This window comes from Alligator mississippiensis, chromosome 4, assembly GCF_030867095.1.
Source record: "Alligator mississippiensis isolate rAllMis1 chromosome 4, rAllMis1, whole genome shotgun sequence".
Lineage (NCBI taxonomy): Eukaryota > Metazoa > Chordata > Crocodylia > Alligatoridae > Alligator > Alligator mississippiensis.
The window spans coordinates 64,939,963-64,955,929 of record NC_081827.1 but is presented as its reverse complement, the minus strand read 5'-3'; the positions used below and the strand labels follow the sequence as shown (position 1 = coordinate 64,955,929).

Here is a 15,967-nt window from a genome sequence, read left to right as displayed (position 1 = left end):
TGCATTAATTCTGGATGAACTAAGTCAACATGTACCCATAGTAATTTGCACATCTGTTTATTTCAAAGTCTGTGTTTTTGTTCCTCTGCGTGTCAAATTAATAAGGCGGGGGGGGGGAGAGGGGGGGGAAAAGAGGGGCAGCAGGTGGTTCTGCCCCTGGCCCCAGGTCCCAAGTCTGAGTGAGAGCCAAAGTCAGACCCACAGCAGTCTCCTTCCCCCCTCTGTATCTTCTGCCCGGCCCCACTCTGCAGCTTCTGGTCTTGCCTCTGTCCCTTCCCCACCTTTTTATCACATGCAGCTCACTTGTGCTTAGGGATGGAACAGAGCCTGAGCAGGGTCTGACAGTAAAGGTGGGCAGGAAGGCTAGAGGGAAGAAGCAGGGGGGTGGGGAAAGAGGATGGGAAGACATCAAGGAGGCTACCTCTGCCTCCCTCTTCCCCCAGCCACTATATTCTCTACTGTAGAACTGGGAAGGTGGCAAATTCAAGGGAATCCTCTGATAATTAGATTCAACACCTGGAAAATTATAATAAAATGTATTCATTTTCCAAATTAAATCTAATTATTGGGGGATCATCTTATAGTCACAGTTGTCTTATATTCAAGTAAATACAGTAATTTGTGCTCAAACGCATTCTATCATTCTAGTTTGTTACATCAAATGAGAGTTAAGAATAAAATTATATCATATCATAAGAAGAGTCAACAGTCCAACAGTAAAATAAACTGGATTTTTAAACATTACTGTTTAATGTTTAATGACCCAAATGGTTTTGAGAATAACTGTCTGCACTTACATTGCAGTCACAGAATTGGTTTTATTCTGAGAGCACAGAACTCAAAACGCCAAAAAGGTCAATCTTGCTAAAGACTGTCATCAATACACATACATACATACATACATACATACATACATACATACATACAAGTTACCTTCTGCATGGTCATCAAATATTTAAACAACAACAGAGATGTTGAAAATCCCCCAGACCAAGAAAAGGCTTTAAGAATAACTACCCTAAATCATTTCATGTAGTTCATGACAATTAGCAGTTTCAATTAATGCTACCTATGCTTAGCAAGTTATTGTGATAAATTAAAACATAATAATTGCTGTTCCATTGAAGGCCATTGGACATGGCAGAAATATTTCCTGTAACTGGGAAGAAACAGGTGTTTGTAGTTCCAGATTAGTAGGAATCCAGAAATAACCACATTGGGTTTGGCAATCTTTGGCCCATGGAGGGATTTTATTCAGGACATAAAAGCCCAGATATCAGCTGCAAGGGGTTTCTGCAGCAATTCTGCACTGGGGGGCTTCTGCAGTGACAGGGAGAGATTTGCACATGCAAGAGCACCCAGATCAGAAGCACTGGCCCACCACAAAGCAAGCAGCATTATATTGCTCCTAAAGATTGCCAACCCCTAACCTTCATATGGTTTTAACACAGACTATGCACAAACTTGAGGTGGTGGGGGTTTTTCCGTTTTGTTTCCAACTACAAATACAAATAATTGCAGAAACACAATCCCCAATATAGACTCAGTTATACTACTTAGCTTACCTCCCTCTTCATAAAAGTATAAGGTATACGATTATGATAGTTTACACAACAAAGGGGTTCATAGAATCATAGAATTAGGGTCGGAAGGGACCTTGTAGCTCTTCAAGTCTGACCCCCTGCCTGGGCAGGAGGGAAACTGGGCCCAAGTGACCCCAGCCAGGTAGGCATTGAGCCACTTCTTAAAGACCCCCAGGGTAGGAGCCAGCACCACTTCCCTTGTATCCTTTCCCTGGAGGCGACATGGATGGACTGTTTGAAACTTGGACAAATGTATTTCGACTAGAAGCTGCATTTCCGCATGTACTTTGATCATGGGGCAGGTAAACTTGCATGCATCTACCTCCAGGAAGGTCTGTGACCACTTGGCTCTTTCCTCCCTCTTTTGTCTGTGGCACAGATGGGAGGAAGAGTAATTTCATAGACATTAGGGCTGGAAGGGACCTTGGAAGATTGAGTCCAGCCCCCTGCCCCAGGGGCAGGAAGTCAGCTCAGGTCACAGGATCCCAGCAAGAAATTTAGGAGCAGAGGTATTGTACTAGTTTAATTATAACAATATAAAATGGTGCAGACAAGGCCTTCATCTCTTGCTTTGCATAAATGGTCCTGCAGCATTATTCATTTCAAATCTATGTCAGTGCCTAAGCTGGACCATAAAAAGGTAGCATCATATCACTGAGCAATCATTGCTATCAGCAGACTGAAATAGTAAAGCAAGCTGAACAAGTTGCTTTATCTGTACTTCTGACATTGGCCTGAAGGAGGACAAGAAAAAGAAAAAAAACCCCATGAGAAACAAAATATATATACACACAGAAAAAAAGAAAGAAAAGATGAAATGCTGAAACCAAGACAGGAAGATAGATTAGAAAATAACACTGGGCCTACAGGTTTATTTATAGTGTAACTTTATATTAGATTAAGTAAAGGTGTGAATCGAAAGTACTTGAGCTAGTCCTGAGTAGTTTCCCGCACAAAAAATCCAAATAAAAAGAGTGGTCTCTTCCCATTTAGCTTATGCAACTTTCAACATGATTAAAGTTAAAACTAGAAAAAGACACACTATTCCCAAATCACATGGAGATATTGTGGAATACCTGATCTTGTTAGTTTTCCTAGATACACAACTATCTGGGTATACCTCAACAAGCAGGGAGACGTAGGGGCTGGCTCTCCATTTTAGAGAGGTATGCCCCAAATGTTGTCCCACTGGGTCTGGCCCATCACTTATGAGGGGGCAGGGCCCCACCCCGCAGGACAAGAGGCAATGTCTGTTTTACCCAGTAAAGTGGATCAACTGTGTCACTATTTATATCCTTTGACAAGCTTTCAAAATTATAAGTTTTGCCAGATCAGGAATGGGGGGGCAGGTCTATCTGTGCCTACTTCAAAATTTCCATTCAGTAATAGGTCCTTCTTTTACAATGGCTACCTTGAGCTACTTTTATACCCTGGGAGCAGAACCCAACGGGCAAGTCACTGTCAGTGGAATAATTCCCCACCAACTAAGTTTCCCTCATTTTACAACAAATGTCATACTTAAGGTTATAGGCAGACAAGGTTCCTTGGGTGAATTTGATATCTTTTATTAGACCAACCCAAATAGTTGGAGAATAGTTATTAAGCAAGCTTTCGAGTTCAAAAACCCTTCGTCAGGCTAAGGAAGTTTCAGCAGTTGGTGTGTGCTCTTCCTGGATGGAATGAAAAGTAAAGAAGCCAGGGGCTGGGCTGGGCTGGGGAGTCAGTTGCCAGGCAGATTATACTGTATCAAAAATCCAATGTCTATGTTTAGTCCCTGATCTCTAGTACAGAAAATCCTCAAAAAATTGCAACCCATACTAGAAAGAGACCCTATTCTTAAAAAGATCTTCCCAGAGTCACCCCCATCCTAGCCTTCAAACAAGCACCGAACCTCGCCAACCTCATCACCAGAAGCAAACTTTCTCAAGCCCAGAACACACCAAAAGGATCCAGACCGTGCCATGACAAGAAATGCAAAACCTGCCAACACATCTCCACCACCCCACTATTACTACACCCCACAACAGAGCCATCAGCATCCCTGGATCTTACAGCTGCACCTCCAGAAATGTAATATATCTCATCCAATGCACCAAATGCCCTGATGGAAAATGCGTAGGACAGACCAAACAACAACTGCGCACCAGAATGAACGCACACCAGAAATCTGTCAAAGACAGAAATACCCAGTTACCAGTGGGGGCACATTTCTCACAGGAGGGACACTCTCTCCCCAATCTCTCAGTCCTGATCCTCAAGGGAAACTTACACAACACTTCCCAGAGATGAGCTTATGAGTTCCATTTCATCAACCTCCTGGATACTAGAGATCATGGACTAAACATAGACATTGGATTTTTGATACAGTATAATCTGCCTGGCAACTGACTCCCCAGCCCAGCCCAGCCCCTGGCTTCTTTACTTTTCATTCCATCCAGGAAGAGCACACACCAACTGCTGAAACTTCCTTAGCCTGACGAAGGGTTTTTGAACTCGAAAGCTTGCTTAATAACTATTCTCCAACTATTTGGGTTGGTCTAATAAAAGATATCAAATTCACCCAAGGAACCTTGTCTGCCTATGTCCTTAGACCTACAACCTAACAGTCATTTTTCAAAGTCTGTAAGCCTGTTTGTAAAAGTCCGTGCCTGACTAAACCATCCCAGCCAAGTATCCATCTCATCTGCTCTTGAAAGCTTCCAGGACTGGAAATTCCACAACTTCTCTAGGTAGCCTGTTCCAACACTTGACCACGCTCATAGTAAGAAAGTTCTTCCTAATCTCCAACCTAAATTTACCCTGCTGCAACTTGAGTCCATTGCTCCCAGTTCTATTCCCTACAACCACACAGAAAAGCTCTTCTCTAGCCTCTCTATAATTATCCTTCAGGTATTTGAAGACTTATCAAATCCCCGCTCAGTCTTCCCTTTTCTAGACTAAATAACCCTAGTTCTTTCAGCTTTTCCTAATCATTTTTGTTCCTCTTTCCAAACTGTCCACATTCTTCTGGAAGTGTGGGGCCCAAAACTGGACATAGTACACAAGCTGAGGCCTCACTAGTGCTGAATTAAGCAGAAGAATCACTTCCCTTGATTGCAATGACACTCCTGTTAATACAACCCAGTGTGTTCTTGGCTCCATACTGCTCCCTCCAAGAAGAGCACACTCTCAGTTCATATTCAGCCTGAGGTCCAGCATAACTCCCAGGTCCCTCTCTGCTGTACTGCAGCCTAGCCAGTATTCTCCAGTCTGTATTTCTGCATGCAATTTTTCAACCCCAAGTGGAGGACTCTGCACTTGTTCTTGCTGAATCTCATCTGACTGATTACAGACCATTACTCTAGTCCACGGGTTACCAAAACTTTTATGCTGCGGCACAGTAAACCACAGCCTGGAAGTGGCTGTGGCCCGGCAAACCACAGCTCAGTAGTCACAGCCAACCGCTGGCAGAATTGCTGGCTGGAAGACAGGTAAACAAACCCCCACCTCCTGGTGGGGGAGGTGCCAAACCCTGCGCTGCTGCAGGCCCTGCGGAAGCAGCTGCAGCCTCTCCACCTGGTTCTGGGGGGCCGCGGTTTGCCAGTCCATGGCCACTTCTGGTCCAGTAGCCAACTGTACTGTGAATCGGCACCAGACCGTGGCCCAGGGATTGAGAACCCCTGCTCTAATCTATCCAGGTCATTCTGGATCCTAGCCCTACCGTCTGGCATATCTACAGTGCCACCCATCTTGGTGTCATCCACAAATTTCCTAACTATGCACTCAATCCCATCACACAAATCACTAATGAAAAAAATTAAACAATAACGGACATGGGACAGACTCCTGGGGAGTCCCACTTTATACCTCCTCCAACCAGACACTGAGCCACTGACGACCATCCTTGAGTAGAATGATCCAACTAGTTATGTACCCACCTTACAGTACACTTCAGGCTAGTTTATTTCCTTAACTTGTTAATGAAAATACCAAGAGACATGATGTCAAAAGCCTTGCTGGAGTCAAGTTTAACACACATCCACTACTTTCCCCCATCCAGAGAGCCCACTAGTCAGAAATTAAGTTGGTCAGGAATTACTTCCTCTTGATGAATCCATGCTAGCTGTTCCCGATCACATTGTTCTTTTCTAGGTGATTCACAATGGATTCCTTGAGGACCTGATCCATGATCTTTCCAGTTGTAGAGATCAGGCTGACTGGTTTGCAATTCCCTAGATCCTCATTCTTCCCGTGCTTAAAGATGGGCACTACTTTTGCCTTTTTCCAGTCATCCAGGATCTCACCCAACCTCCACAAGTTCTCAAGGAGTATAGCCAAGGACTCCAATATTACCTCAGTCAATTCTTTCAATATCTGTAGATGCAGCCCACTCGGCCCTTCCAACTTGAAAACATCTAGCTTCTTTAAGAAATTACTAATCTGTTTTGTCATTACTCTAGGCCAGTGGTTCTCAAACTATTTTTTTTCGCAGAACACTTGAAAATTGCTGAGGGTCTCAACAGACCACTTAACCTTTTTTTTGTTCTACAAATCAAAGCATACAACTCTTACTTTAATATCAACAGTCTCGCCTTACAAGTACAGATATTCTCGATTGTTCCGCAACCTTTCGGTGGACTACCTGACTGGAGCTCACGGACCAGCGGTGGTCTGCGGACCAGTTTGAGAACCTCTGCTCTAGGCTGTTTGCCTCCTTCCCCACCTTTGCTGTCTACTGTATTCAACATTGGGTAGCTGCCCCTATTAGTGAAAACTGAAATAAAAAAGCCATTAAATACTTCAGCCTTCTCTGTTTAGATTATCTTTCACATTCTGCAAGGGAATCAGTTCATCTGTTCTTCCTCTTACTTTTGACATACTTGGCCTACCTAATTTTCTCCCTGCATGCCTGTGTGAAACTGTTATACTCTTCCCTAGTATTATGACCATGCTTCCACTTTTTATAAAAAGAGGAATATAACTGAGTCTCCTAGTCTTGTGATATTTGTGAGGACTACCTGTCAGAAGCAGATGGTTAAGTAATGGATTGTCTTAAAAAGCTCACAATTGCCACTTATCTGAGTGGAAAGAGGAATTATCCAAGTGGAAAGAGGAGTTCCTAATAAAAGTATGACAACTAAAATGGAATTCCAACTAGAATAGTGCTGCAAAGGCTGGGATTAAAGTTTCAAGGTTATGCTCTACAATTGTGTTAAACTAGATAATTGGTGGCTGCTCTAACAAACCATTTTAAAAAGGCTTCTAACAATTTCCTTTTCTTGAATATACTGAACTTGAGAGTGCAGAGACTCAACAGCTTTATTTACTTGTTTTCATATACTTGCATAAGAGCCCTCTTGGGTGAAGTCTATACTGTTTTCCCTTGCTCAACGCAGTAACTAAATCATGATTTTTTGCTTGAATTTGTTGACTTCTAATTAACAACAGAAAAGATCACTTCATACAAACATCATTTTGCATCTGGCTGCTATAGGAACAGAAAAAAACCCAAAAAAACAGAAGCAACTTCCAAGGTAGGTATTGCCCTTAAACCTAGTGCAGACAGGTCTGGTTCTACCCCACATAGGAAGTAAAGCTCTCATTGTGACAGATTCATGGACTTCACTAGGATGAAGAACTATATATTAATCAGTACAGTTCAGAAAAATTGGCACAGTATTACAATAATTTTGTCTCTATTTTTCGCCTCTACTTTTACCAGTGCTAAATTTATTTTAAGAACAGCACCAAGTATAGAAATCTGAGACTTCTTTAAATAATTATCAACTATTATGAGAAAATATGAGGAAATTACTTTGAGCAAGAACGCAAAGAAACGTTTACCTGTCTGATTCGTTGTAGCTGATGTATTCCCCGTATTTGGTACAAGGAACAATGACTGAATGAATGATCCCAGTGCATTCACAATATCACGGAAAACCTTGGTAGAATGTTGCTTCATATCATAGAACTGACAAAATGATCTGTAAGTTTTAAAATAAATAAGCAAGGGTCAGTGACATAATCAATACCAATACTTCCTTCTGGTTGAAATTTTATGGTTAAGGCAGATTAGGTCTTTAAATTTTGGGGCAAATATTCACGTTCAAAGTGGTAAACCAAATAAGTCTGGTAACTTTGGCCCAGTGCTCAATGGACTATGACACTGCCTTGCACTACAACAAGAAGCCTAACATATACCATATTTACTTGAATACAAGAAGATATTTTTTTCCTCCAATCAGCATGGGGAAGAAAAGCCTATCATCTTACATTCACATACAAGGACACCTCAAATTCACTGTCTATCAATAACCTGCTGCCAAAAATCAGCATGTGTTCAGTAATGGAAACCAACTATGACGCTAATTAAATATAACCAACACTGAGCAAACTATAAAACACGTGGCCCATATTGGACAAACATGCTGATAGGCTCTTTTTTTTTTTTGGCCCTCCACAGGAAACTGGCACTGGGCCTAGAGGTACTGCAATACCAGGCTGGCACCAGGAAGGCCAAAGCCAGCACTGACACCTACCCCTTGGTGCCAAAAAATGCTTGATTTTAGCCAAAAGGCCTTGAGATGTTGATGGGAGCCTACCAAAAGGACAGGCTAGTGCAGTCCATTTGAATAAGATACATGACAGTGCCCATTGCACTCAGTGTGCCCCTCAGCGCCAACTCTTTTTCACGGTGAGCCATTACAGTGCAAACATTTCAGCTTGCTCTTCACTTTCACAACCGAGCTGCTTTTCTTTCCCACTTCCAATGATTTTAGTTTACCAGCCTTAAATGTCTAGAAACCATCACCAAACAGAGTCCCAAACAGTTCACCCAGAATCCTCTGTCACCACCTCTCTCAGCCTGTTGCATATGATTTAATGTGTCCCTGCCCTCCCCAAGGTAGAGCTGGACTACGCTATCCTGTGCTTCATCTGCGTAAGTTTTGGGAGCAATCCCAGGCTCATGACAAAAACACCCAGTTCCAGTCATGAGTGGGGTGGGTGGGGGGAGGTGGGCAGGCAATTAGCACATGGACCTTTTTTTTTTTTTGGGGGGGGGGGGGGGGGAGGGGAAGAACAATGTAATCTGGAACACACACACACAGAGCAGTGCCAAGCTCAGTCACTGTGACTGGAAATCTTGTGGACGCTGGTGGGCCCAACCCAGTGAACTATATGGTAAATTATGAGCCTGTTGGCTTTGTACTAATAACATGCATAGTTTGTACTATTTATAAGCAGGTGCCATAGTGCTGCCTAAAACTGTATTTTGGCATAGGTCCACCATAAACTTTCAGCAGTTTCAAAAAAGGTAACCTGCAAAAATTCTGGATGAACTAAATCTGTGAGTATTATATGCAAATAACAGCTATGTTTAATTTCAAGATCAGCATTTCCAAATTTGCTCTTCTCTTCCACGTGCTGAGGGAAAGCAGGGCCTGAAAGTAAAGGGGGGGGGGGGGTAGGAAGAGGGCTACCTAACTCCCCAGATTTATTTTCCCTGCTATAGCAATGAGGAGGACAAAAATCAAGGCCAGCCTCCAATAAGTTAGATTCTATACTCAGAAAATTATAACCAATTTATAAAGCTTTCCATATATAAAATCTAATTAGAAGTAGTCTTATATCCAGGGCTGTCTTCTATTCAAGTAGATACAGTATATATTTCTCCCCACCCCTACAAATGACATGCAGTAAGGCTAACCACACCTTGTCATGAATCTAGAGATGAATCACAAACAGGTCCAGGGAGATGATCCTTCCCCTCTATGCGGCATTTGTCAGGTTGCAGTTGGAGTACCGCGTCCAGTTCTGTGCACCGCACTTCAAGAGGGATGTGGCTAACCTTGATAGAGTCCAGAGAAGGGCCACTCGCATGGTCAGGGGGCAGAAGGCCAACCCCTACGAAAATAGGCTAAAGGGCCTGAATCTATTCAGCCTCCACAAGAGAAGTCTGAGAGGGGATCTGGTGGCCATCTATAAAGTCACCAGGGGGGACCAGCGGAAAATAGGTGAAGCTCTGTTTCCCTGGGCACCACCTGGGATAACAAGGAATACCGGCCACAAAATTAATTGAGAGTAGGTTCAGGCTTGATATCAGGAGGTATTACTTTACGGTTAGGGCTGCCAGGCTCTAGAATGGGCTCCCAAGGGAGGTGGGAGACCTTGGGGGTCTTCAAGAGGAGGTTGAATAGATATCTGGCTGGGGTATTATGATCCCAGCGCTCGTTCCTGCCCAGGGTAAGGGGTCAGACTTGATCTGTTCAGGTCCCTTCAGACCCTAGAAACTATGAAACTATATACAAGCTGTTACTTTAAAATATAAAGTGAAATATGGCATATCTGTTACCTTAAAAGCTGAGGCTGCACACACAGCCTGTGGATAGATTCTACTGCAACAGCTCTTAGCCACTGTGGTTTGTCTGCATCCAGAAACTTTACTAACAGTGACAGAAAGATCTCACATTCTGTTACCTACAAGAAATAGGTTACAGTCATATACAAGCAAAAAGTCGATGTAAAATATTCTCTCCCCCCAAGCTTCTGTCAAATCCCTAGCAAATATTGGTGCATTCTGCTTTGGCACTAGGTTGAATTTCTGTCAGCCAATCACTAAAAATAACACAGAATATATCCAGCAATTGCAATGTTTTGCCAAGCATATGCCAGACACTCAGCTACATACAGGAGTTACATTCCCTTACTGACATTTCTAAGGAAAGTATTAAAGAATGGGATAACAAGCCTATAGAAGTAAATATTTAAGAGTTGGAGAGTTCATCATCAGTTGAAAGATAAGCACTGTAGTAAAAGAACAGGGTGTCATAGTACAAGTGGTGTATAAGCCCTTGTTCTCAAAACAGTTTGCAATACAAGTCAAAAAACCCTCTCACTGAACAACAATAAAAACAGACAACTGAGTGCTCTCAAGACAAAGCAAAAAGTTACAAGGATATAAATAGCTTCCTAGAGAGCTTTAACTGAATTAAGAGTTAAAATACAATAGCCATGCACAATCTTTACCGCAAGGAAAAAACATACACAAAAAAGATATCTCAACTCAGCTTTCAACTCAACCCATGCTTGTATGTGGGTGGAGAAGAGATGGTTATGGTTATCTGCCATATCACAACTGTTGGTTAAAAATAAAAAGAAGAGAACTGAGAATAAATTAGATCATATAATTGCCTTTTTCTACTTAATCTGAGCCCTGGTAATTTTCACCTCTGATGCATAACAAGTTATTGCCGTCTCAGAGCTATCAATTATCAACGTTACAGGAAAATATTCAAACAAACAGGTTAGTGAAATCTAAAAAAAAATCAGAGATATAATGAACAAGCAAAAAACAGCTGCTGCCGCTGTCAGTAGTCCCAAAAGGCAGGAAGAGAGAACATGATTTACGTTAAGACTTATCCTTTTACAAACCAGGAGCCTGTCAACATATAGTCCCATTAGCCTACCCTGTCTTTGAAAGAGAATGCTAATTAGAGCCCTCAGGCAACTTCCCAGGGGACTAGACCTATCAGAAGACTCTACCCTCCTCTAGAAAGATTGTCAGTAGCAGCAGCCAAGGTTAACAGCAGCAGTAGCAGGAACAGGACCTCTGCCATGCCAGGACTCCTTATTACACTAGGAGTCACAGACTTCTAGCCGATTTATGCTTTGATCCCAATTAGGACCTCTGTGTGTGACAGTAATAAAATAGGTAACTGACAACATGCCTCATACTTCAGGGAATACAGTAACTAAAAGCCTGGGGTCATCACAAAATATTTATTGCTTTCCCATGTTTGAATAAATAGCAAGAAAGCATTAATACATAGGCGGAGTTTGACCTTCCTCTGAAGTCTCAAGTAAGGGAGAGTGCTAAATAAAAGATTTTAAATCAGAAGTGGATCTATCATTCCCAATTCATCACAAAGACAGCAAATTGAATCTTTGTCTCCTTCATTTAAGAGAACTTAATTCTCAAGACAAGTACAAGATTAACACATTAATTAACACAAGCAATGGCAATATACCATCAACAGCTTTCTTTTATACCTCATCAGTCCACTTAAATACCTGACCAAGACAGACTTTAGATATCAAAATAACTCCATACCCATACAAATTAAATCCCCAGCTTTTCTATGTGTCAATAAAGACTTCAAATGTGTATGCATTCTTTTTGCACAATAGGAATACCTGTAATTAATCATCATAGTCTGGTTACTAATCCATATGCCATTTGAATAGAAGGGAGTGAGGAATCTCATTCAAGTACCTGAATTCCCATTTGGAGCTCCAAACACAGTTTCCAAGCTTTCACGTGATACTGAATTTTTACTCTTAACCACAAACAGTAAATTCTATATTGCAAACAAAAGCAGACTTATGTAGCTGTATATACTAGATTTGTGTCCAATCTTCATGCACTTTTTAAATATACTGTATATAGTAAGTAGCTATTTTCTCTCGTTTTCTACATTAGTGAAAGGTTTGTTTTTTGTTTTTAACTACAAATATACTTCAATTATCACTGCATTCCAAATCTTTTTCAACCCTTGAACTCTCTCACATTCATTTCATTTTCTATTAGACTGCGTGATAACAAAAAATACCATAAAACCATCAAGTACTGGATAAAAACAAATAAACAAACAAACCAACAAACCCCTCTCAAGCAACTTGGATCTCAAGTATCAATAATTTTCAAAGATTCTTTTATACCTAAAGCAAACCATTCTGTTTTAATGGTTCTAATTTAAAAATTACCTTATACCAATCTCACAAGCTTTTGCAAGATTGGGCCACAGGGTATAGAGGTAGTCTGTATATTTAAGATGTAGAGATGATTAAAACTTTTAAGCTATTTGGTTTTTTTCCTTTCAAAAGTTAAATGAAAAAACATTAAAGTAGTCAAGTTTTTCAATGTTTACCTAGTTGTGTATTTTCTAATAGTGGGTCTCACACTACTGTTTTCTAAGTTTTCTGCTTTACAATGAAGAACCATATATTTAATAAGGGACTTTGTACTTTTATCCTGATCTTGCAAATCCTTCACCTTATTTAGTTGTCTATAAATCTTCAACAAAAGCTCACATTTATTTCTAAAGAAATATTAGCTCTTATTAAATCAAAAGGACTAAGTGAAGCATGACTCACAGGTAAGAACTGCATAAAAACATCAATTGTGGCATTTCATAAGAAAAAGATTTTTCTGCTGAACAAACACAGTTCAGAGGAGAGAGTTATAAAAACAATATTTGAAACCTATATTCTTACCAGCAAACTGTAAAACTGCTTGATCAAAACAGAAACTACTCTCAGCAGGCGCATGCAGATAGGAAAATATGGTTTCTCCACAGGAGCTGGGGAAGATGATGAGCTGGAACCCTGTCTAAATTTGATATTTGGGGAGAAGAGCTTTATCACAAGAGGACAAACTCTCTCTTTAAGAAGGAAACTAAATTCTTGATGCTGTAAAGAAAAAAAAAGTTAACAAGGAGTTATATAAACAACATTTAAAATAAATTGAATGATTTAAAATAGACTTTTTCAGTTTGTATTAGCAAGTCTAAGATATTTAATACACAAACACACCCTATTTTCATATTTAGAATACAACTTAGCATTATGAACATACAGAACAGAAAAGGTCACGTATGTTGGCATACATTGTACGCTGAGGGAATGGAAAGAATCATAGCAGGAAAAATCATATAGCCAGGTATAGAAAAGTTTAAGAGATCAAGTCCTTTTCATGCTAAAGGCTCTTCTCCCTTTCAGTTTACATGTTAAATTGGTTTTCTGATACATGACTTGTATACTTTGCTTCTGAATTTGGGCTCCATCATTATTAAATGAACCTCTACCATTATTAAATTATGGTAGAATACTGATATGCACCTAAAGTCATATAATTCAAAATTACAGTTGTGCAAGTTTTTGTGGAATGCTGTGCAAGGGGGATGAAGTTAGAATTCCTGTAGGAACATGATATCACAAAAGGTTTTCCCAACATACTTATGTTATGAAACAACAGCTTCAACAGAACCATGACCAGGGATCCAGGTTTTCCGTTCGCCGTGGAAAAGTGTGGTAAAGCCCAGATTCTCTCATTTTAAAGAGAAAACCCCATCCTGGTGAGCGGCAGGGGGAGCTCTGATTTTCCATGATAAAAACCCCAAAATCAAGTATTAAAATTTTAGAATTTATTTTATTATAGTGATCGATACCAGGAGGCTTCCAAATTGCTTTAAAATTGTAAATATCTCAATAAAATATTGTGTTCAACTGATAGTTATATATTCATCTATCTATAGTGGAATTTCATTTTAATCATGGAAAAAATGCAGATTTGGGGTTTTTTAAATCAGAGAATTTGCTATTTTTAAACAGAGAAAACCAGGAACCCTGATCATGACCTAGAATACATAAAGGTATGAAAACATGTAAAACCTGAATATGAGGAATAAAGAGGAAAAAAAACCTTCCTGCATAGATTTATATGTTGATTATATGTAACACACACAAATGTGTGTGCACAAACTAAAAAATTAAATGCGTGTTCTCTATAGGCAAAGAACGTGGGTAAAAATCTTTACTGAGGAGGTTAAACCATGAAGAAGCATGAAATAAAAATTGTAACTACTTTTGAAAAGTAATATAATATAGTAAAACCCCTGTTATCAGAGATTTTACTAACCGGCACATTAATTGGATTTTCGGGCTGGTCAGCTAGACATGCAGGGCCGGGGGGGGGGGGGGGGGACGAAACTTGCATGGGGCAGCCACCGCTACCCACCACTCTGCACTGCTGCCACCTCCTCCCACCCACTCCGCATCCAGCCAGAAACCCTGTGCCTCAGGTAACCGGCATTTTTAGATTACTGGCACCCCCCATTCCTCATTTATGCCAGATAACAGGGATTTTACTACATATTGAAATATTTTTATTAAGAACTTCAAAATCCATACTACAAAATCTCTGATTTGAAAAAATAAAATCTCTTAACTTTCATCAGAAATTATATTTAGCAGAAGAGAAGTGTCTGGTGGAAAAATCCAATGAAAGCAAAAGGCTCTCTCTTATTTTTAAAGACAACTTACTTGTAAAAACACTTGTGGAAAATCATTGAGTACAGACTCAAGAAGTTCAAGGCCAAATGTCCGAGTCATTTCCGTCATACCCACTAACCAGTAGGGAGCATCAGCATTAACCAGCTGGCAAAGATCCTGAAAAACAAACACATTTTGTATTTTCTGTCCATTTACTTACTTGGATACATTTCCAGATTTTTACTGTCTAAAAGAAAAAAGAAAACCTAAAGCTCCCTTGCTCCTTAGTAATGACAACTTCTTTTCCAATTTGAAGCTAATTTCCACTTTAAACATACCACATTTGGCTATATACCATGTACACTGTGTTTTTCTATTTTAAGAGAAAATCCATCCAGAACTAGGGCAAGTGTTTTAAGCGCAGTGTGTGTTTCCATGCCTGAATGGAAGATGGGAATACTGGAATGGCTGGTAGAGACCTACCAGCCACAAGGTTTTACCCACTCACAGCTGCTGCTGAGTAGCTTGGCAGTAGCTTTTGACTATGACAGGGGCCCTGACAGGGTGAAACCTCTAGCTTTTGGCTGAGCAGCAAGGGAAAGACAAGTGATCGGAGGAACAGACTCCCCCTGTATAAGCTGTAAGAATTCAGTCGCAACTGGATAATTCCCCACCACTACTCTGCCTTCCCAAAACCAAAAGTGCATCTTTTTGGTGGCATGTGGTATGTGAGAAAATGCAGTATGAATAAACTGATAAATCTTTTTATAAATAAAAACTAAACAAGATTGCTATGAGGCAAGGAACAAAAATACTGCATATAATCAAAGGCTAGGTTTTGAAAGCAGGAGTAAAAACATTTTAGGATCAATAGGTATGATAAATCAGCAAGTCTTAACATCATAAATTCTGACATCATAAATTCTACTAAGTTTTATCATGTGCTTTATAGTGCTAGTTCAGTCATTCAGTTCAGGTCCAGCATACCCACATAATATTGGTGTCAAAAGTGCTAGAGAAACTGCAGATTACATGTTATCTGGTGGAATCCTTGACAAATGCTGCCCACCCTGTGTCCCAGAGGTAAACAAAATGACCTGTTTAGTTAAGGTTACACTGGATGTCAGTGGCAGACAAGGAAACTGAACAGGGGTCTTCCAAGTCCAGGCCAGCACCCCCACCACTAGACCATCTTTCCTCCCAAGGTTTTCAATAAGGGGGGGGGGGGAGGGGGGAGGAGAACCCAAACACAAAAATACAAGCCACCTCTGAAATAAACATAGCTTTGCAGTCAGTCATTAGTTTAAGCCGATCAAAATTTTTGTTTTTAAAGATTCTCCCATTCCACCTTGTTT

At 40.5% G+C, this 15,967-nt stretch overlaps 1 protein-coding gene across 2 annotated transcripts in view; it reads right to left on the bottom strand.

Moving 5' to 3' along the window:
• MON2 (MON2 homolog, regulator of endosome-to-Golgi trafficking) overlaps window positions 1-15,967 on the bottom strand; it is a 140,879-nt gene that overhangs the window by 83,165 nt on the left and 41,747 nt on the right. For both annotated transcript variants that reach the window (XM_006260497.4, XM_014595901.3), the window contains exons 7-10: window positions 14,664-14,789; window positions 12,837-13,031; window positions 9,916-10,040; window positions 7,407-7,546 (exon numbers count right to left, since the gene is read on the bottom strand). In XM_006260497.4, coding sequence (XP_006260559.1) covers window positions 7,407-7,546; window positions 9,916-10,040; window positions 12,837-13,031; window positions 14,664-14,789 — 586 coding nt within the window. The remainder of the gene's footprint in view (window positions 1-7,406; window positions 7,547-9,915; window positions 10,041-12,836; window positions 13,032-14,663; window positions 14,790-15,967) is intronic.